The sequence below is a fragment of the Gracilinanus agilis genome, chromosome 1 (genome assembly GCF_016433145.1).
Source record: "Gracilinanus agilis isolate LMUSP501 chromosome 1, AgileGrace, whole genome shotgun sequence".
Lineage (NCBI taxonomy): Eukaryota > Metazoa > Chordata > Mammalia > Didelphimorphia > Didelphidae > Gracilinanus > Gracilinanus agilis.
The window spans coordinates 537,673,860-537,697,648 of NC_058130.1; the positions used below are offsets into that span (position 1 = coordinate 537,673,860).

Genomic DNA, 23,789 nt, shown 5'->3' on the forward strand with positions numbered 1-23,789 from the left:
TCCAACTATGCCATATTACATCTCTTGCCAGATCATGCATTCATCTTTTATGGGAGGAGCAGTATCCTAACTCCTGCCCCTGTGCAAGTTAGGCTAGTTTCTCCTTAAGAAGTAGGCCCTCTAGACTTGATTGGCTCAAGGGACTAAAACTTAGGCTGTTGACATCACTTCCTCTTGTTTGGCTGATGCATCTTGGTGAGCAAGCACCTCAGGCAAGATAATTTGCATAATTGAATCAATTAGATATGTTCTTTTTGCCTATCCCTGTTGAATATTATTCTTCTGCTTTGGCTAAATAAATCTTTTGTTTACTGCTGAATGATCCATGAATGTCAATATCTCACTATCTAATTGAAATGAAAAACATTTTCAATAATATTTAAAAATCATTTTAGAATATCTTACATTGATTATAATGTAGAAAAATGTAACGGAATAGTGAGGTATAAAACAACACATAGGAATTAGTAAGGCATAACTAGCATGTATAGTGCTTGTCCTTTGTATTACTCATTCACATATATATTCTGAACATCTGAATATGAAGGTAGAGGCATCTTTTATATTTTTATATGAACCCTGAGTGTCTTGACATAAAAAAGTTTGATTTGTAAGGATCATGAACAGTAGCTTTTGAGTATACCACAACTGTTCTCTTTGCAATCTTCTTTTTATTCTATAAAATTTGCATTTTTTACTTAATATGAATAGCATTTTTTTTTCTAATATTGTCTCAAGGGACAGCATTCATACATTGCTACTGCAGCATACTTCATTACCATACCAAAAATACCATAGTATATACACAGTCTAAAATAGTCAAAATTGAATAGTTATAATTTGGGTTTTTTTTTTTTCTTATATGGATAAGGCTTCAAAGAAAGAGATCAAAAGTCTCCAGCTTTAGGAGTGCTGTCCTCCTCCATTCTCTCTGCAGTTCCTGGCTTGATCCTGAAAGATATTGAGGGGGGAGATTCTGAGGGAGGGAGAGCAGAAGGGAATAAAAGAGGGGTAGTAATTGAGCTCATTGGGATTGGAACTGCTGACAGTCCCAAAAGATAAAGGATAAGATACAGGGACTTTTTCACCAAGAGACTTAGTCTAAAATTACTTTTCTCCTTTAGAACAAAGCTTAGAATATATTTTTTCCTTTTTAATATTTCTCCTAGATGTCATATTTTTGCTTTGCTTCTATTTTGTTTTTAATTTTGATCACTTTCAATTTTAAAAACTATTTTGTGGGTACTTGTTTTTAAAAGAGGAGTTTTTTAGATATTGTTTATACTAATTTGGGGAAAGGCAATACAAAGTAATACTTTTTGCCCATTTATTGAAATGTATAATTAAGTGTAATTAGTATTATGGTTTACCGAAATCCAAAGATCTGTATCTAGAACTTAATTTTACTTCTTATACGTCTCATCACCTTGAAGTTTTGGTTTATTTTTTCATTGTTTCTGAACCTCTTTCCCTTTTTTTTAAAAGATGTACAGTGTCTTTTTATATCACGCTGTTCATTTACCATCTCATGCATATGCAGTGGATATCTAATTTGTTTCCCCCTCCCCTTTTTTTGGTGCCCTTTTGATGGATGAGAAGTGATAAATCCTAGAGTACTTATAATCTGCATTTCTTTTATTAATGATTTTAGAGCATTCTTTGCATATAGTTGTTAGTAGTTTGCATTTTTAAGGGATTCATTTATTCACAAATTATGAATGAAAGGTATTAGTAGGTGACCAAATAGAATTTCTTTTACAAGAGATTCTACAATAATAGTTTGCTGGCATTTAAGTAGAACTTGAAGGTCTGCAAAGCACTCTAAAAATATTATCTTAGTTTATCTTCACAACAACCCTTGGAGATAGGTGCTACTATTATCCTCATTTTACCACTTAGGAATCTGAGATGGACTTAAATGATTTAATGCCTGAGATGTTATACAGTAAATATCTGAGATTGCATTTGAACCAGTGTTTTATCTACACTGCCACCATGCTCTTTATAATGGACAATATGTTTTACTATTCCTCTGTTGACTAAAAGATGAAGAGAATATAAGATCCCATTATGCTTTGTTAAAAGCATTTGATCAGATAAAGCAAATTGCCACCTCAAATAGATCTCTTCCACCAAGATGTTTCCTACCTTTATATTAAAAAAAACTTAAGATTACTTGAAACATGACATAATCCACTTCCGTGATCCTTTAAATCATATATCAGGTGAAGCAAAAAACAGGAAAATGTATGCTTATAATAGTTTATCACTTTACTACTGTTTATTTTGTTGGAGGAGAAACATTGAAGAGTTGGAGATAAGGAAATATTTTTTATGTATAGTGAGGCTCTTCAGATGGTCCTGTTGGTGAATGACATAGTTAGTTATATCATGTCCTGGTATATTATAAAGCTTCCTATAAGAGATCTGCAACTGTTTAAATGTTTGACCTGACCATCCACACCAAAAAAGACCAAGGGATGAAAAGCATTATCCATTCAAATGCATTCCATCATCTAGATTTATAGCACTTGTCCTTAGAGTGCATGTCTGACAAAGACAATATAAATAGATAATGAATTGAACCTAAAATTGAATTAGGAAGATAATAGTGGTTTGGACTACTTTCAGGAAATTGCAAAGCTCCAAATTTCTCCCAAAATGAAGGTCTATATATTAAATAGCAAATTTCTACCAATGTTGCTGTATATCTGCAAAACTTGAAATATTGTATTTATTTCTGTTTCTGAATTGAAATAAATAATACACAGAAGGTAATGGGGGAACTCCATGATTGATGTGCCTATAATTTAAATCCTAGGAAGAACTCGAGAATAGGAATCCTTTGGAAATATGTGTTGCAAAGGACAGATGTGGTAGTACTTATGAAGTGAAGGAGGGAGGAGGGAGAGAGGGACAAACAGAGGACCTTATCTGTGTCCTTGTTATGTCTGTAAAATTTATTAAAAAAAAAAAAAAAGTGGAATTCTGTGTGCTGAACTTGGTAGTGTTGAACTTGGTGGGAAGATGTTGATAAGAATCATACCAGATGGACAGTCTCAATGAGTAGTTCACATACCCATTTAGAAGAATAAAGCCCATCTGGTTGTGAATTCTTTCCCCAATCATTCCTATGCAAGATAATCCTTTTCTCTACTTAAAAAAAATTATGTGATTCAAAAAAAGTTTTTAAATAATTTATTTATTTGAAAGTAAATATATTATATGCTGGTGTTAATCTTGTTTCACCAAACTCCTTTGCAATATTCTCAGTAATTTTTGTTGTACCAGGAAATACTTGCTTAGCTAGTTTGTTTTATTCCAGAAAGGCAGCTTGACAGAGTGGGTAGAGAATTAATCTGGAAGCTATGCTCAAGTCTTGCGACTTGGGCAAGTCACTGAACTTTTTGCTTTGGGCAACTATTGAGATTATAAATTGCTGACAAGACATTGGTAAAGGCACTTTCCTCACTTATAAATTTATGAAAAATTCTGGGTCTATTTCCTGTCCCCTGTTGATTTATTTTTCTATTCTTTAGCCAGAACTGTTAAAAAATTTGATGATTACTGCTTTAATTTGAAATTGAGTTCTCCTGTAGCCCCTTCATTTCTATTTTCTTCATTATTTTCCTTGGAAGTTTTGATTAAAAAAAAGAAAATTTTGATCAGTAGTTTCTTCAAATGAAGGTCAGGATTTAAAAACAACAAAACATTCGTTTGAACGTGGTATATTGGATGTGCTGTTAAAGACTGCTCTTCATAAGCCAAATTTTGTCCTTCCTCACATTTCAGACTGTGAATTATCCTATAAGATCTTATCACCGTTTGTCATGAATACAATGAGAGGTGGGATAATTTTGTCTCTGCTTCTTGAAAGGAATCTCTTAATACTGAAAATCTTGTGAGACAACATGATGGTTAAGACAATTGTGGGTAACTAGTTATTTTTGACTAGAATTCCTTTTCTCTTGTTCCTTTGTGGTTTTTCTTAGTACTTTATGGAAATGCTGATAACTTCTGTGGATTTATTTTTCCGTTATTTTACTGAAGCAATTATTTATATTACATATTGCACCTATAATGTGCATATATATAACATATAATTGGATTCTTTACTGATTTTCATAGTTTTGTAGGCATATACCATCGTGCCCTTTGCAAAAAAGGAATAATTTTGCATTCTTTTTGCTGATGTTTGCTTAATTTCTAGTTTTGCAGCTGTGCCTAAACTTTCTAGTATTATGTCAAACATCACCTTGCCTGTCCTTTTCTGGATTGTTAACGTAAATGAGTTTTGTATCTTGTTGAAGACTTTTTCATCTTTTGATGAAATCATATTGTTTTTATTATGTCATTAAAATGTAATTTATAGTGAGACACAATGTGTCATAGTGGTTAGAGAATGGACGTCAGAGTCAGGGAGACTTGAGTTTAAGTCTTGCCTTTGACACATAATTAATTGGCCATGTGACTTAACTTTTCAGAGCCTCATACATTTTTCTAAGATTAAAAATTGCAAAATAATTAATAGCTTTTATTGATAAAGGAAATTTCCTCATTGTAAATTCTCTATAGCAATTAGGTCACAGATCCAGGACTAAAAAGCCATAAAATAGCTTATGCTAATTTCCCCCCCCCCCCCCCCCCAGTAGTTAGCCATTCATGTATGCCTGGTATAAGTTGATTATTATGAATAAAATTTGGATATGTTATCTTCTCTTTTGCTAAAATTTTTATTCATTAATGATATTGCTTTATAGTTTTCTTTACTTTGTTTTATCTCTTCTCTTTTGGACATCAGGATCCTTTTTGTCTCAACAGATTTCTGTAATTTTTTCATTCTTTAAACAAGTGAATTTTTAAAAAATGCAGTTACATTTCATGTGTCAGATATTTCCCACATGTTATATATTTCATTTTCATGTCGCTAAATTTGCTATAACACATCTTAGTGTAAGGAGTAGAATCACTTTCTGCTCCATTTTTCCATAGATCAAACCAGTACAAGGTTGTTTATGTGGCTGTTGTTTGCTGATCTGACATAGTAGTTAGAATATTATAAAAGTATGCCAGTAGATTTCTTTTTTTTAAGAGAAAAGAAGAGAAAAGGAGGAGAATGTCGATGATAAAGGGAAGAAGAGATTTTCTTTTTCTAGCTCTTCAGGTAGATTCTGAATTATGGGTTCCCTGCTTCTTTTTTAATAATTTAAATTTTGTTGCTATTTTGTGAAAGTGATTTTTTTTTTTCATATCTGAGGCACACTAATCTCTTAGAAATCTGACCTAAAGATCTGCCCTACTCTTTTGCCTGTCATTTCCTTTTCTTTAACTGCACCCAGGTCAGGAGAGAGACTACTTGAGCGTCTTCCTAGGATGGGAACATAGGCAGTAGGTCTTCAGAAATCATAGAGGGAATAGTATCACTTATTAATATAATCATAATGTTATTATAATTATATCAATAATTTGACTTACTAGGCTTCCCATAGCACTGACGGTCTTCATTTTCTAAATTTAACAATATTGGTAGAAGGGAGCTCATCAATATTTTTTAATGCTACCAGTAAACACACGAAATATTATACTAGTGGTAACTCAGCTGACTTGGTATTGCTTAATCTGGATACAATTGACTGCCAGTTGTGAGGCTTATTTTAACATGACTTAGGTCTTTAAGTTTCATCGTCAGAGTCAGTTAGCCAGTAAACATTTGCCATGTGCCTGCTCTGTGCAAGGCATTGTGCTAGGTGTGAGATGCATATACAATGAATGAAACAAGTTTTGCTCACAAGAAACTTATATTCTAATGAGGAAGACATATATATATCTATCAGTATAGGCAGAATAAATATAAAATAGTTAAAATTTTTGGGAGAGAAGACACCAACAATTAAAAACAATTTTTGATCCCATTAAATTTTTCTCAATTACATGTAAAATTTTTAAAATATATCTAAAAAAGTTTTTGATTTCCAAATTCTCTCCCTGCCTCTTGCCCTTTCCCCCTTTGAAAAGCAACTTGATATTGACATGTGAAGCCAGGCAAAATATATTGCCTTGTCTGTGATGTTGTAAAAGAAAATAAGCAAAAAAAAAAAAAATCTTTTTTTTTTTTTTTTTTTTTAAGTGGGGAATAGTTTGCTTCACCCTTCATTTAGAGTTCATCATTTCTCTGTCTGGAGGTAGGTAGCATTTTCCCTCACAGGTCCTTTGTAATTGTCTTGGATTGTGGTCTTAATCAGAGTAGCAAAATTTTTCATACTTGAGGAACATTACAGTTTTTGCTATTGTGTACAATGTTTTCCTAGTTCTACTCAATTCACTTTGTATCAGTTTATATAAATTTTTCAAGTCTTTTTCAAATCATCTTGCTTGTCATTTTTTATAGCATTTTTCCATATCTCTCCAATATTTATCATTTGCCTTTTGTATCATATTAGTCAATCTGATAAGTATGAAGTGGTATCTCAGAGTTGCTTTATTTTGCATTTCTTTAGTCAGTAGTGATTTATTTTTTCATGATTATTGATAGTTTTAATTTTCTCTTCTAACAAAGTTGCTTTTCCATATCCTTTGACCATTTTTCAACTGGGGATTGGTTCTTTTTATAAATTTGGCTCAGGTCCATATATATTTCATAAATGAGACCCTTAACAAAGAAATTTCATATATTTTTTCCGGTTAACTGTTTTCTTTCTAATTTTGGCTGCATTAGTTTTGTTTCTGCAGAACTTTTTAAATTTCATGTCATCACAAATAACCATTTTACTTCTTGTAATCTTTATTTTGTTTGGTCATAAATTCTTCCTTTATCCATAGATCTGACAGGCGTTTTTTTTCCATTGCTCTATTTATGATATCATGCTTTGTATCTAACTCTTTTTTCCATTTTGATCATATCTTGATATACTATGTGAGATGTTGTTCTGTGCTAGTTTCTGACAAACTGCTTTTCAGATTTTCCTAGCATTTTTATCAGATAGTGAGTTCTTACCCTAAAACTTGGTTCTTTGCATTTATCAAACTATAAATTACTATGATCATTTACTATTGTGTTGTGAACCTAACTTATTCCACTGATCCACTATTTAGCCAGTACCATATTGTTGTGATGATTACCACTTGGTAATATAGTTTGAAATCTGGAACTTCTAGGCCACCTTCCTTAACCTTTTTTTTTATTGATTCCCTTGATATTCTTGACCTTTTGTTCTTCTGTATGAATTTTGTTATTATTTTCTAGCTCTATAAAATAATTCTTTGGTAGTTTAATTGGTATGGCAATGAATAATTAAATTAATTTAAGTGGAATTATCATTTTTATTATATTGGCTCAGCCTACTCATTAGCTATTAATATTTCTCCAGTTATTTATATGTCTGTGTGAAAAGTGTTTTATAATAATGTTCATATAATCCCTGAGTTTGTCTTGGCAGATAGACTTGCAAGAATTTTATATTGATTGCAGTTATTTTAAATGATATTTCTCTTTCTATCCCTTGAAGCTGGGTTTTTTGGTGTTAAAAAGAAATTATGATTATTTATGTGGGTTTATTACATTGTTTCAGCTATTTTTTAGTTCATTCTCTAGAGTTTTCTAAATATACTGTCATATTATCTGCAAAAAGTGATAGTTTTTTTCATTGCTTTTTTTATTCCTTTCTTCCCCTTGTCTTATTGCCATAGTTAGCAATTCTATTATGATAATGAATAATATGCTAAAAGGCATCTTTATTTCCACTCTTTGATTTTATTGGAAAGACTTCAAGTTTATCCTTGTTATAGATAATGCTTGTTGATGGTTCTGGATAGATACTAGTTTTCATTTAAAGTTTCTAATGCATTCTATGCTTTCTGTTTTTTTTTTTTTTTGTTTGTTTGTTTTTTTATAGGAACAGATGTTGCATTTTGTGAAAAGCTTTTTCTGTATCTATTGATATAATTATTCACTTGTTAATCTGCCTGGTCCTAGAGATTTTTTCTTAGGGAGCTCATTGATAGCTTGTTAAATTTTTTTTAAGATAGGCTTATTTAAGTATTTTCTATTTTCTCTTCTGTTAATCTGTAAATATTTATTTCACTTGGAATGTCAGTTTTACTGGCATGGAATTAGGTCAAATAACTCCCAACAATTGCTTTAGTTTCATCTTCACTGGTGGTTCATTTCACCCTTTTCATTTTTGATAGTATCAATTTGGTTCTCCTTCTTTTTAAGAAATCTAATTTCCCAGTGGTTTATCTATTTTATTGGAGTTCCTTTTCTTTCATAAAACCAGGTCCTAGTTTAGTTCAATGGTTTTCTTTCAATTTTATTATTTTTTACATTGATTTTTTTTCAGTATTTCCATTTTGGTGTTTAATTGAGGATTTTTAATTAATTCTTTTACTAATTTTTTTAGTTGCATGCCCAGTTTATTGATCTGGCCTTTTATTGATCTTTGCATTAAGACATATTAATTTTTCCCCCATGTACTGCATGTGAATTCCCCAAGGGGAGGTTGAGCGTGGGGGGGGTGGAGGAAGTATTCCCATTGGGCTGTTGGCCGAGGGTGCAGGTGATAAGAGAAATGTCCTTAGGTGTGGGTGGAGAGGGGAAGAGAGCAGCCCCCTCCAGCTAACTCTGATACTTGTGACATAGGTTTGCCTACACAGCTCTATCCCATTTTCTCTTGCTTATCTTTTATCCCTCCTCAAAAGTGTTTTTTTTCTTTTTTTTTTTTTTTGCTCCTGTTTGCTATTTTCTTTTATCACTGTCCCTTTTATGCCCTTTCCTACCTACTTCTCCATGGGGAGAGGAGGTAGGGGGGAGAGAGAGGGAGATGCCCTTTTGGACCAATTTTCCTGCTCCCATTTTCTTTTCCATTGCAAAAACTCTTCCTTGCACAGCTCTTTCATGTAAGGCAATTTTCCCCATTCTTTCTTAGGGAATCTCTTTTTCTCACCTAACCATTTTTTTTTTTTAAAACCCTTACCTTCTGTCTTGAAGGGTCACACAGCTGAGAAGTGTCTGAGGCCAGATTTGAACCTAGGACCATATACCCATCATATACCCAATTTTTTCCTTTGAAGGATAATATTGTTTTCCTGGATGTTATTTTTGGTTATAATTTCAGTTTTTTTGCCTTATAGAATATCATATTTCACGCCTTCTACTCCTTTAACTTGGTAGTTGCTACAACTTGTGTGATTTTGACTATAGCTCCATGGTATTTGAATGTTATTATTTTGTCTACTTGCAATATTTTCTTCCTTTGCTGTCATTTCTTTTACTAATTTTACATCTCCTTTAATTTTGAAAGGAAATTTTTATCACTTCCAGTAATTCTTGTTGGGCTTGGGCACAGTTCACATTTTTCTTTGTGTCTTTGTAGCTGTTTGACTTCATTGTCTTCTCTGTTTGTGGCTTGATCTTTCCTGTTTTTTATGTTCAGATTCTTTTTGTTGTTGTTGTTTGCTCATTTTTCTACCCTAATTTTTGATTTTTAATTTTATATTAATGTTGAGTTCTCTTCTTGGTGTGGAGGAGGAGGACTACAGGTTTTTTTGTACTCTTGTCATTAGAGCTAGTTCTTATACTTCTAACATGGAGCAATATGGGGAGAAATGTGGTTACTGTTCTTCTGGCCTGCATCTGGTCCTTACCAAGGAATGGCCCCTGATCTCTTGAGATAGTATCTGATACTGGAACTTTAAGATTCCTGATCCTTTTATACCAGAAGTGATAACTGCCTCTTGGGGATTCCACTCCTTGAACAAAAATGCTCTTCCTTGCCCTTGAAACATAGTACATAGTTCAGGGACATCTCCAGAAATGTGGGTATAGGCAGTGGAGTTGTCATTTAGCATCTAGTCCTTTGTCCTTTGTCCTGTGCAATTAAAAGGCTTCTCTTTTTGACAAGTTGCCAGAACCTCTTACTGTATCTGACTTTGGAGTTCATTAAATTCTTGCTGCTTCTATTGCTACCACCTACTCCCATCACTAATGTTTCATAAAAATGAGCTCCAAGTTAGATTCCCCTCATCTTACAGGTCTCTCTTCCTGAACTCCTAAGTTGTTTTGGGCTGGGACAGTGTCTTCTGATTCTGACCTTTTGTTGGCTCTGCCTTTCTAGAATTCTGTTTGAGGCATCATTTAAAAATTATTTGAAGGGGAATGTTGGAAAGGTATAGCTGAGTGCTTTCTCTACTCTGCCATCTTTATTCTGACCCCAGAAGTTGGGCACCAGCAACTGTGAGCATGAGGAAAAACTTCAAGTAAAAGGTAGTGTTTAAGCTATCCTTCAGTGGAAAAGAGAGGATCTACGTAGAAGAGACGAGAAAGGGAGTGCATTCTAGGTGTCATAGCTGATAGTTCAAATCCTGCTTCATTCACTTACTAACTGGATGACCCTGGGCAAGGTCACTTAAGCAAGCTCTATAAACCTCTGTTTTCTTATTGGTGATATGCGGATAGTAATAATAATATCACTTCACAGGGTTGTTGTCAGTCAGTAAACATTAATTGGTTACCACATGTCAGTCTTTGTCCTCGGCACTGGAGATAACAAAAGAAGACCAAAACTGGCCCTTTCCTTCAAACTTATATTGTAATGGTAGAGTTAATATGCAGAAGAATATATATGTGCAAGATATGTAAACAGTGCAAATGGAAGATAATTATCAAGGGAAGGGGAGGGGGTGGACATGGAAAAAGCTCCTTGTATAAAGTGGGGTTTGAATTGAGTGTTGAAGGAAACCAGAGTTGGATTTGAGGAAGACTGACAATCTATAGGCTGTGCAAAGGCACAGAGGAGGCAGGTGTTGAGTGCTGTCCATATAAAAGAAGAAAGATGGCTTGGACCATAGAGAGTGTAGGAAGGGGGATAATGAGGCAGGAAAGATTTATTGGGATTAGATTGTGAAGGATTATCAAAACCAAATTTAGGAGTTTGCGTTTCATTGTAGAGATAACTAAGTAGCCAAAGGAGTTTATTTTCGTGAATGTGAGGGAAAGAAGGTATGGCAGAGGAAAAACTTACATGGTTGAGGAAACTGCTTTGATTACTATTATAAGGATAAAAAATGATAAAGGCTGCTATAATAATATAAATTAGTATTTTAGTTAAAGCCATGCTGATAGATAGTCATTAGACCACGTGCTTGTAAGAATTCAAAATTGCAGCCTAGCCATAATTGTCTCCTGTCTCCTCCCGAGTCTGCTGGCCAAGAGACCACTCCCCCCTAACCCAGGAGATTTAAACTCTTCTCTGCTTGGAGACGTAGGTGTCCCCACGCCCAAAGAACCAGAAACGGAAATCCGTTGGACCACGGGAAATGTAGTTTGATAATTTCCACGTGTCCATAGAAAATATATATACTTTTAGATGGCATTTCCCAAATTTCACTTTTACACTATATGGGATGATGGATTTGAATGTGAGGAAATGAGGCAGTAAGACCAGTTAGATTATTAATGAGCATTCTAGAGCAGTGGTAATAAAGTCTAAACTAGAAAGATGACTATGTGTTTAGAGAAAAAGGGACATATCAGAGATCTGTTTTAGAGGTAGACATGATAAGATTTTGTTGTGCAGTGAGTGAGAACGAGTACTTGAGGATTGTGAACTCAAGGACTAGAAGGAAGATGGTGCCTTTAAAGTAATAGGGAAGAGAGATTTTTATTTTGTCCAAAATTAAATCAAAAAGTGACAGAGATGGGATATGAATCTTGGTTATCTGACTCTAGTTCCCAATTTGTTCAAATACTTATTTGCAGTTTGTAGCTCTGAGGTCTCTAAAACCCCTGCTTCATTTGTTGGGCAAGAAAGATTAGGATTGAGAAGTAATTAGATATGGATTACTTTCAGTTAAGTGATGAAGTGGGAAGCCAGATTGCAGAGATTTCAGGATATATAGGAGAGTAAGTGGAGGCACAGAGAACAGACTATTTTTTTAAGGATTTTAGTTAGGAAGGGGAGGAGAAATAAAAGACAATAGCTAGTGGATACTGATAATCTAGCAAGACTTGGAAATATAAGCAAGTAGAGGAGAAACCAATAGTTAGGGAGTGTTTGAAGATTTGAATGAGGGAAATGTGATGATGAGGAAGACAGGGCCTGGGCAGATGGCATCAAGAGTTCATATAGAGCGATTGGTCTTGACAAGAAGAAAGGGCTATTCATCAGATCCTGGAATAAAGGAGAGGATAATAGGTGATAATATCAAGAGAGCATATATGATGAAGAGAAGGTTAAGAAAGGAAGTTCTCAGAAAACTGTCTCAATTTTGGCACTGTTAAGTATGAGTGGAGGTTTGCAGTTAAAGTGAATGGAGAGATTGGGTACCCTGAGAGGTTTAGAAAAGCTGCTGTGATAGAATCTAGTTCTAGAATCAGGGAAGATTAGAAGAGTTACTATGCTACAGAAAGTTGTCAGTTGAGATTAGATTCATTTTGTCTTATGGTTTTGTGGCCTGTGGCATCTTCTAGTTCTTAAAAGCATGTGAATAGTAGTAGAGGACTCAAATGATATCCAAAGATGGGTCATTGATGGGACAAGGTATTCAAGGGTAGAATAGGATAGTATAGAATTTTAAGTGGTTCAATGAGTGAAGATTTGAAAGCAGAACAGTGGTGATAACTGTTGCTGAATACTACTAAGGAGGTATTGGAGGCACCTGTGAGGATGAAGCCTAGAAGTTGTAAAGCATAGGGAGACATGAAATGACAGAAGATTAGATTGTATTAGAAGATAAAATAATTTCAGAATTCTTAAACATGAGTGGGAAAACTTGTTGATGGTGAGATCCAAGGTATAGTTGGCTCTCCCTAAATGTGGCCATTATAGAAAGAGTTTTTGCAAATGTTTCATGTAATGGGAAAAAAGGTCAATCTATTGTTATGTAGCATGAATTAAAATAAAAAATAACTATGAAAGGAAATTTTTTTTCATTGTTGCTTCTGATTTACTATAATAAAACTTTGGGACATTGACTCATTTTTGTGTAAAATCAGCATGGAACTTGTCTTGGCAGGATTGTGTGGATAAAATAAATAACATACTACAAGAAAAAAGGTATATGAAACCAAGTGTTATTTGTCTATACTTTTTTTTTTTTAAGTCCTTACCTTCTACCTTAGAGGCACTGTTTCTGAGGCAGAAAAGTGATAGGGGCTAAACAATGGGAATTAAGTGATTTACCCAGGGTCATACAGCTAGGAAGTGTCTGAGGCTAGGATCTCTCAACTTTAGATCTGACTCTCTCTCAACTGAGCTACAATCTATCCCCTATATACTTGATTCTTTAAAAAAAAAAAAAAAAAAAGCTGAGTTAAAAAATAACAACCTGGAAAAGAGGGGCAATTTGGGGTAATTATCTTTTTTAGAGTTCCAATATTTGCATATAGCTGAGTTATTAGTAGTGCATATAAAGTTTATTTCAGATTTTGTAAGGTCTAAATTAAGTGATACAAAGGAAGATTAGAACTAAGATTATTATTGGGAACAATTGCTTGACTTTGAGATTTTATGACAGAAATAGATGTTTGTATTTCTGTTTTGTAAGGTTAAAATTCTATATGAAATTGTTATATATTTATATATATTTATGTATTTCTCAGGTCCAATGATGCATCAGCAGCCTCCTTCACAACAGTATAATATGCCACAGGGAGGTGGTCAGCATTATCAAGGACAACAACCCCCAATGGGAATGATGGGTCAAGTTAACCAAGGGAATCATATGATGGGTCAAAGACAGATTCCCCCTTACAGGCCACCTCAGCAAGGTAATGTAGATATTTTCTTGATTATTTCAAATAGTTATAACCGTAAGGGTTTAAATTGTTTTCATTCTTAATTAACTTTTCAACTTAAAACATAATATAAGACAAGAATTGTTGAGCTTTTTTTGTCTCCAGCATTTTTTCTTTCCTAATATATTAATAGAAGAGTCTTTAAGTGGACTTGAACTTTATGGCATACATTTTCTTTGTTTCTTTGTTCTTATTTGAAGAAAAAAGGAACATCTGAAAAGTTTTCACCACAAACACATTAATATTAATGTACAGTGGGGAATTCTAAAAATCTATTTTATTCTAAAATTCTTCACGTGCCAGAAAAAAATAAAACAAATATATGTTCCATCATTTTATAATTATTTTTGTTGTCTTTAAAAAGTTACTTCTTTTTCTTTCCACAAGATTTTGTGCTGTTGATATTGTACATGTGTTCTTTGGATTATCTTTAATGTGCAAGTAGCCAAGTAGAATAGCTACCAAATGTGTTATATGTGTTTGTGTATATCTCTAACATAATAAAAACAATTAAAATGTCTGAAATGCCAAAGAATGGGTTGGGTAATCTACATTTAAGAAATATATCTCAAGATCAGATTAGAAAGAAAGCCTTTGATAACAGAGAGAACAAATTATTTACGTCTTGACTGGTTGTGGTTTTTCAGGCCCACCACAGCAGTACTCAGGCCAGGAAGACTATTATGGGGACCAATACAGTCATGGTGGACAAGGTCCTCCAGAAGGCATGAACCAGCAATATTACCCTGATGGTAATCTCTCCTAATGTTAACTTTCCCATTTTCTATAACTGCCCAATATTAATGTAGACAGCTATTAAAAACCATTTTAATGAGGTGGACAAGTTAGCAATCTGTTTCAGTAACAGATAGCTTTTTAAAATAAAAGTCAGAAATGTTTATAATAATCTAAGACACCAAGGATAATTTATTATAGTTAAATTAGGTTTTGTGTAATACGTACTTCCACATTTGTGCCATTTAGTTTCGTGTTTTGTCATTAGAATCTCAAAAGATAAAAAAGATCCTTTACTACAATCTCAATTGTTAATTTCTACCAAAGCAGTTTTGTTATGGATTTGTTTTATTCCACCATTGTACAAACAGAGAATACGATTTTTGAATAAGTTATTTACAAGTTGTTTCATTTTAGTAAATTTTGTATTCTGATCAGGAACTGTGATGTATTATAAGATTATAGTTGCCATTTGACAAATTCTGCATTTTTAGTGTAGTGACTCATAGAAATTTATGGCACAATTATTTTTGGATTTTGAAGAAGAGGTGAGAATCAGAATTTAGTTATTATTCAGCTTTTTAACGAAGAAGGTAGGTTGTTAGACAATTGTTTATACAGGTGTGCCTTGCTTTAAAGAAAACCCAAGGAGTTTCACAATCCAAATGTTTAAAATAGAAAAATTGAGAAATACTTTTTCACATCAAAAAGATTCTCCCCTTTATAATAGGATTTACTAGAGAGTTCCTCTGAGTAGGAAGCTCCTTTATCATATTTTAATTGAATTTCTTGACTTAGGAAAATTTAGGAGAAAAGAAACTTAAAACAAATAATTGGAAGCTTTCCTAGAATTGAAGGTAAAGCATTAATGCAGTTGTAATGTAAGTAAATGGGAACATTTGTTTCAGTGTATAAAAATTTATTGGGAACATAACCTATTGCATGAAGCGAGGTACACCAGTACTTAATATTGTTGTAGTAATACAATATTTTGGCACGAACTACGTAGGTAAAGTGAAGTACACAGTTGGAAAAGTTATAAAATATATAATGTCATATAGTAGCTTTTTAGTAAATGCATGTTATTATTAGTTTTAATTATTTCCTTTATTGTTGATTGGATAATTCATGTCAAAAAATCTCATTTGTTAATTATGTGTTTTTTTTTTCTTCAACGATCTGACTCATCTTTTTAGTTTCATGTGTGAAGATAAAAGCAGCCTTAAAATTTAATAGCAAAGTTTTATTACATAGTATATTATAGGTCTTTCAATAAATATAAAGTCTTATTATATTATGTGTGTTAGGATGACTAATTGATATAGGTTAGCCATAATAATAGTTTTAATCATATACTTCAAAATTATTTTTAAGTAAATGAAATGCTCAAGTTGAGCACTACAAAAACTTTTTTTGTAAACTCTATTTTAATATTTTATAAGTAAGATTCAGTTCTCTTTCATAGTATAGTTTCTTAAATCTGAGAATTATATTGCTCAGTATTTGACCTGTCTTCTTGTAAAAGATATAGGTTAATTGTACATATGTCAAACCTTAAAAATTACCACAGATAACTCAATTAAAGGATTGTTGGTTAAAAGTGTATATTTGCATAGGTTCACTTTTATATTTATGTGTCTGACATTTACATGGACCATTTATTCTAAGTTCAATAATTTTGTTAAGCAGCATCGGGCATGCTCTATTTCTGAATATTTATGCAAATAACAGCATAGATATTTCTAAAGTAGTGTTTCAGAGCTTTGGAATGCACAGAATAGTGAATATAATAATCATAACTCCCTGCCTTCCTTATTTAGGCATTGTTCCAAAATTGTAGCACAAATTTTAGTTACCTGAAAGGTTACTTTATCTGCACATTACTTGTTAAAGCACAGTTGTGAAGTCAGGAATATTTTTATGTACTACTTTCTAGTCATCTTGCAGGAGAAATAGTTTTTCTTAAAACCATGTAAAGGTAGGGTATGATTTGAGTTATTAAAGTAGAAGTACTTTGAAACTCTGTACAAACTGCAGTAATTAAAAACATAATTTTCTATGTGAAAAATACTCTGAAAAATAATTTAAAGAATTTTAGAAAAAAGGCATATATTTTCAATTCCTAATGCTTTAAATGGGAAAATATAATGTAAAAATTTGTCTCAGTTTCTTTCAGGGGAAAAAAAACTTATGAAGCTCTGTTATATTTTGTATTGTCTTTAGCATATGCTGTGGAATTGGAGATCAGCAGAACAGGTGTTTGACAAAATATGATAATTGCTTCCTTTGTTCATTCTAATTTAATTCAGGTTATTTACATGTGAAAGGCCTAAATGCTTTCATTCTCTTTTTTAATGGAAGATAAAGTTTTTTCTCCTAATGAGGATTATCAGAGGGTTAAGATTGTCCCTTTCTGTGATGTTTCTAAAACTACTGCTTTTTACTTTTAAAAAATCTGCACGTTGACTCAATATGAAATTCAATCATATTGGTAAATATTTGGCTAATGCAATTAAAAATTTTTTATGTATTTCCAGTTAAAATTTTTTTTCATTTTATCTAAAAGTTTAAATATTTTTAGGGTTTTCAACTCATTGGCCATTAACGTTTCTTCCTGTTTCTTGTCGAATTGATGTAGGTCATAATGATTACGGTTATCAGCAACCGTCGTATCCTGAACAAGGCTACGATAGGCCTTATGAGGATTCCTCACAACATTACTACGAAGGAGGTATCTATATACCTTCACACACATATGCACATATATCTCCTCCCCAGGAATGAAATTTCTTGCACAAGGCAACCTATATCCAAATAAAAACTCTTGTAGAGTACTAGTTGCTGACTATCTTGAAAGTTATAGAGACCATACAGCAATCAAAATAATTTTCTTGCAAACACCTAAAATATGTAACCATAATTTGCCATTCTCTAACAACATAAAGTGACTAAAAGATCTTCAGAAAATTTTTTTTTACTCAATGGAAAATTTCTATTTAAAACACCAATCCATCAGTTTGGTTTTTTCTTTTTTCTTTTTTTTTTTTTTCTCTCTCTGTGTGTTTACATTTATATATACATACATACATTTATATATATAATTTCATATATAAATATAGTGCCTTTAGGAAACAGCTTGCTGATCTTGTGTAGCTAGTGTGTGCTCTTGTAGCTGTCTTTAATTTTGTCTTTTTTATTTTATTTAGCATAGTCATGATCTTATGACTGTGATGTTCCAGTATATGTAATGCTCGTATGGCAGAGACGCTGAAAATGCTGCAGTTCAACCTTGCAAAATTGGCTTTAACTGCAGTTTGTTTGGCCGAATCCTTCTGTTTGGTTTGAGTTTTCTTTGTTTTGTTAACTTTTAAAAATCAAGATTGCATTTCATTTTTGTTCTTGTGTTGTTGGCTGTGCATCTTAGAAGGAAAAATAAATTAATTAAATGAATTCCTCAATGGCTCTTTTTCCCTCTTCCAATCATCCTGCAGGGAATTCACAGTATGGTCAGCAGCAAGATGCATATCAAGGACCACCTCCCCAACAGGGTTATCCACCCCAACAGCAACAATATCCAGGTCAGCAACCTTATCCAGGACAGCAGCAGGGTTATGGTAAGTATTTAACTTGTTTTGATTTTTTGGGGGGTGTTGGGAAAAGAGAGAGACTTCGAGTAAGTTATTGATGAATAAATAGATTCCTTACACCATTTTTCAGTCTGAAAATGCCAAATTCTGATAAATTTGTTAAAATTGAACTATGTTAGAAATAGAACTGAGGATTCTGTCAGCCTCTTGAACCTCATAAGTTTTGTGATATACTAATTTACTTTTGTTAATATTCGCTGCTGTTTAAAGCATGGTAGCTACAAATACAAACAATATAATCTTGTCCTCAAGAATCTCTCATGCTCTTCTATTTTAAAGGAACACCTTAGAATTTTTTTAAACAGATTTTTATTGATATCTTTTATTTTTACATCATCTGAATTTCCTCCTTGTATCCTTGCATGCCTTTTTCTCAGAGAGCCATCTTATGACAAATAATTTTTTTTAAAGAAAAAGGAGAAAAAGCACAACCAGCAAAACTGAACATTTCATTGAAAACATCTGAAAATATGTGCAACATTCCACACTTGTGGACCTCTGCAAAGGTGCAAGGGATGATTCTTTTCAATATTTACCTTGTATTATTTTGTAGTGGTTGTTCTTTGCACTTACATTGTAGTTATCTATATATTTTTCTTGGTTCTGGTTATTTCATCATTTTATTATGGACCTTTCATCTTAATGGAAGAAGAGAACTTATAAAAATAGCTGGCAAGCCATGTGGGTTGAAATATTTGCGGTAACATAGTGTGGGGATGGCTGAGAAGTGGCATTAAAGGCCTGGTTCCAATCAAGAAAAGGTATCTCAAAGACTGAGCCCAAAGATCTGGTAAGAGAGAGATGAGCATGAAGATGGAAAGAGCTGTGAATTGTAAGAGAGCATTTACTGAAAGGAAGACATAAAATTCCAGAATTACCAGAGAATTCTTTTGCTGAGCATACTGATGCTGTTAAGTAACATTTCCATTCACTCTCTCCTTTCTTCCAGTGTGAGGAAGAGGCATCCTATTTTTTCATAGGACTGATGAATCCCTCTACTTGTCCCTTATTGCATCCCTTACTATCTCCTCTAGGAGCATCCCTTACTATCTCCTCTAGGACCTTACTCCAACAATTTCCTTACTCTTTATTTATTGATTCTTGTCATGTCCTCCAACCTTAAGCCTTTTCTTGCTCCATTTTAGCCAGTATCCTATTTCTCTTCTTTCTGTTTAATGCCAAATATCTGCTCAAACAATTTTTCCTTAGCCACTCACAATCTTTCTTCTCCCTCCCTATTATCCTGAACCTATTATAAAATCCATTGCCAAGCCAACAGAAATCGGCTTCCTTCTGTCCTCGTTTTTGTGTGAATGGAATGTCTCCCCTCTTACATTTTCCCCAAACCTATTTCTCCTTTGGCTTTGATTCAATTGATCAAGCGTTTAAGAAGCATCTATTCTGTGTCAGGTACTGTGCGAAGTACTGAGGATCTCTCAATTCTGGCCATTCTCTCTGTTTCTGCTTATTCTTACTTGGGTTTACTCTGGCTGTCTCCTAAGCCCTGAATGCTCTCCTTTCTCTGCTCTGACTGTTGACTTTCCTGGCTTCCATTTAATCCCAACTAAAATCTTATGTCCAACAGGAAACTTTTCAGCCTCTCTTTTTTTTCTTACAACTTTTGCTTGTTTATTTTTAATTAAAAAATTTCCCCCCAAGTACATATAGAAACAGTTATTGACAATTGTTTTATGACATTTTGCAATTCAGATCCCCTCCCCCTCCTTCCCCCAAGATAGTAAATAGTGTGGTGGTATAGGTTATACCAATGCTATCATGCAATATATATTTCCATATTCCTTGTGCCATGATAGAAGACATATATACATACAATAAAAAAGCTTATGAAGGAAATAAAGTAAAAGATCACATGCTTTGATCTGCAGTCAGATTCCAACAGTTCTTTTGGCTGTGGTTAGCATTATTTATCATGAATCCTTTGAGGTTATCTTTGAACCTTGTTTTGCAGGTAATAGTTTAGTCTTTCACAATTGATCATTGTACAGTATTTCTGTTTCTGTAGAGTATTGTTCTTGTTCTGCTCACTTTACTTTGTGTCATTTCATATAAACTTTTCCAGGTTTTTCTGAACTCATCCTGTTTGTCATTTCTTTTGGCACAATAGTATTCCATTACAACCAACACCATAGTTTGTTTAGCCATTCCTCAATTGATGGATATTCCTCAGTTTCCAATTCTTTGCCACTACAAAAATAGCTGCTAAAAATATTTTTGTACAAATAGGTCCTTTCCCCCTATCTCTGATCTTTTTGGAATACAAACTCAGAAGTGGTATTGCTGGGTCATCAGCTCAATTCCTCTTAATTCCACTGCCTTCATTCTGTTAATTATTTCATTTATATTATATGTAGCTTGCTTTGTATATATTTGTTGCATATTTTCTCCTCTTTTAGATCCTGAACTCCTTCAGGATAGGGACTGGCTTTTTTTTTTTGTTGTTGTTGTTTACATTTTTAAACCCTTAACTTCTGTGTATTAGCTCCTAGGTAGAAGAGTGGTAAGAGTAGGCAATGGGGGTCAAGTGACTTGCCCTGGGTCACACAGCTGGGAAGTTTCTGAGGCCAGATTTGAACCTAGGACCTCCTGTCTCTAGACCTGACTCTCAATCCACTGAGCTACCCAGCTGCCCCCTAAAACACATATCCTAGGGACTGGCTTTTGTATATATCTCCATGCTTACTACAGTACCTGTACACATAGAAGACACTTCAGAAATGTTTATTAATCAGTTGGTTATATTGTGATATAATACTATCCCTTCTTGTTTTTCTTCCTCCTTCTTTTGCTTCCTTAATAGGATTCTTATTCTCATCCTAATCACTTAAGTTGGTTGTTACTCAAGTTTTTGTCCTTGGCTTTCTTTTTGAACTTTATCTCTTCAGCTCCAACTACCATTTGCAGATTTTACCTCCACTGTCTGCCTCTCTACTGAAATCCAATTCTACATATTCATTTCTATCTGGATGCCTCAGGACATCATAAACTCATTATATCTAAAACTGAGCTTATCATCGTTCCATCTTAAACCTGTTCTTCCTTAGTATGTTGTTGTTGGTGCTACCATTAACCTAGTGTGCCTTGCCATTGAAATTTCTGTCATGATCCTTGATAATTCTGTACTCTTCAATATCTCTGCTGAAAAATCTCGAGTAGGTCCTGCCAGATAGAGTTCAAATACCCAAATGTTAATGGTTCTCCTTGGTTTGCCAGCACTCTTCCTTACAGAGTCTTATTTCTCATTGTCTCTCATTATATGCTCTCTGCTTCAGTCTAAGTGGATTATTCCTTGTCTCTAGAGCACCCTCAATGCTTTCCTCCTATTGTTCCCTTTCTTTGGAATATCCTTCTTCCTGTTCTCTTCTAATTGAACCATATGTCTTCTTTAAAACCTGATTTGTATGTGTTACAAGGTTTCTCCTACTCATTAACATTCTTTTCCTACTTGGAACTCCTAAAGCAAATTATTTTGTATTTTTTAAAAAAAATATTTTATTTTCCCAATTACATATAATAGCAATTTTCAACATATATTTTCTGAAATTGTAAGAGCCAAATTTTTCCCTTCTTCCTTTCCCTCCTCCACTCCTGGCAGTGGTAAGCAATTTGATCTGGCTTATACATGTATTATCATCCAAAACTTAATTCCATTTGGGTCATTGTATTTTGTATTTTTCTAAAGTATGTTGTATTTTCCTATATCATGTTTTCTATCTAGCCTGTAAGTTCTGTGAGCGACTAGATTTCATCTAATCTCTCATCTTCCATCATATAGCACAGTGCTCTGTATAGTTGACATTTAATAAATATTGAATTGAACCTAAAGATATTATTTATTTGATTTTTAGGAATAGTAGAAAACATGTGTTTTTAGAAAAACTGATGTTTTGGTGATAATTAATTGTCATTGTGGAGTCATAAATAATTTGGGAAGTAACCTAAAAGCTCCATAGTCTCCCCTCTACAATATTCTTGACAAGGTGATTGTCTGAATTATTTAAACACTGCCTATGATAGGTAGCTAACTGTCATATGGCAATCCCATTCTATTAGGCAGTTTTGCTAGTTGTTAGAAAATGTTATTCTTTTATAATGTTAACCTTTTGTAATGTACACCTTTTTAGTAGAATAATGAAAGCTCCTTGAGGGCAGAGATGGTTTTCTTTTTTTTGTCTGTGTTCTTAGTACCTTATACAGAGGTTTGAACATGGTAGGCACATGGCAAATGTTTGTTGAATTGAATTAGTGCCGATTTTGTCTTATAACTACTGGGAAAAAGTAATCTTTATTCGAAAGGACAAGTCTTCAGATATTTGAAAATAGTTACCATATGTTTCATGAGTCTTTTTTTCAGTCTTAAGAAATCTGCAAATACTTCTTGGGTGATCCATTGAATCAGTTTGTTTTCCAAGATAGCAATTTGTGTTCTGATGTCACAAACAAGACCTTTTTTTTTTTTAACAGAAAAGGAAAGAGGATTGGGGAAATAGGACCAAATGCACTTCATAGAAAAAGTTTCCCTTTAGTATTCTGGCCTTAAATAACAATATTTAATTCCCGAGGAGGAGGAAAAAATAGTACTTGGCTATATATTACAGAATTTGTAGCAAAGTTCTTACCTCTTTATCGTGGCATATCAGGCAGACATAATTTCAAATTCTCTGATTTCAAAGTCTTCCACATATATAAAGTGCAAATCACTGGATACTGAGTAGGGAATGGCATGATTTTTTACCAGCCTCAGGTTATTTCAGAATATTACTAGTGTAGCAGCCCTGTAGTCTATAAAGTTACAATTTTAGAGACAGTGCAGCTTACCTACTTTGGCTTCACAGTATTCATGTTAAAATTTTTTTGGTCTAGATCCTCTTTTGATTTCATTGGTGTAGGGAACATTGGGTGAAGAAGCTATCTCTGCCAATGTAAAGCTGCAACTTAAAGTCCTATAGTTGTTAGTGGCAGTTAAAAAATATTCCTTTTCTGTTTTTTATTGTGAAGCCTTAGGAATTTTTGTGTTGTATCATATTTTGTCCACATGAGGCTTACTCTTTTACTTCCTTCAAAGGATAACCAGGTTTTAGCTTATTATGTCCTCCTGCACTTGAGTAGTTCTGAGGAAACTTAATATTTCATTAGTTTAATTTTGTTCTGTAGCTATAAATTAGGAATTTATGTAGAGCTTCCTTTGATCCTAACAACAATTATGTGAAGGAGGTGCTATTATCCCAGTTTTCTAGATAACAAAACAGACACAGATAGGTTGGGCTTATATAAATAAAATTTTTTAGCTTCAAATGAAAATAGTGCAAAAATATGTAAAACTATTAATTGAAAGCCCTTTAACATTTTAAAGAAAGAAGCAAATGCGTTGATTTGAATTAAAAATAGTTAATGATCATGAGGGATGATAAGGTAAAATAAAATATTTATATTTAAGTAGTTAAATGCTATCTTGTAAATATTGGGAAACCATAATGGAGAGGTATTTCAACTCCCCCTCCCCAGACCTTAACGGACAATCATTCTTCTAATGGAAAAAATTAAGAGTTTTATGGATTAGACTGATGGAATTTATTTGAGATTAGAATTATTTGAGG

General features: G+C 33.3%; 1 protein-coding gene across 2 annotated transcripts in view; it reads left to right on the forward strand.

Moving 5' to 3' along the window:
- SS18 (SS18 subunit of BAF chromatin remodeling complex) overlaps nucleotides 1-23,789 on the forward strand; it is a 99,506-nt gene that overhangs the window by 67,296 nt on the left and 8,421 nt on the right. The window contains exons 6-9 of one of the 2 annotated variants that reach the window (XM_044666509.1): nucleotides 13,598-13,765; nucleotides 14,440-14,544; nucleotides 17,166-17,258; nucleotides 18,019-18,141. In XM_044666509.1, the coding sequence (XP_044522444.1) occupies nucleotides 13,598-13,765; nucleotides 14,440-14,544; nucleotides 17,166-17,258; nucleotides 18,019-18,141 (489 nt within the window). The remainder of the gene's footprint in view (nucleotides 1-13,597; nucleotides 13,766-14,439; nucleotides 14,545-17,165; nucleotides 17,259-18,018; nucleotides 18,142-23,789) is intronic. The other variant, XM_044666515.1, reaches the window with a different exon arrangement.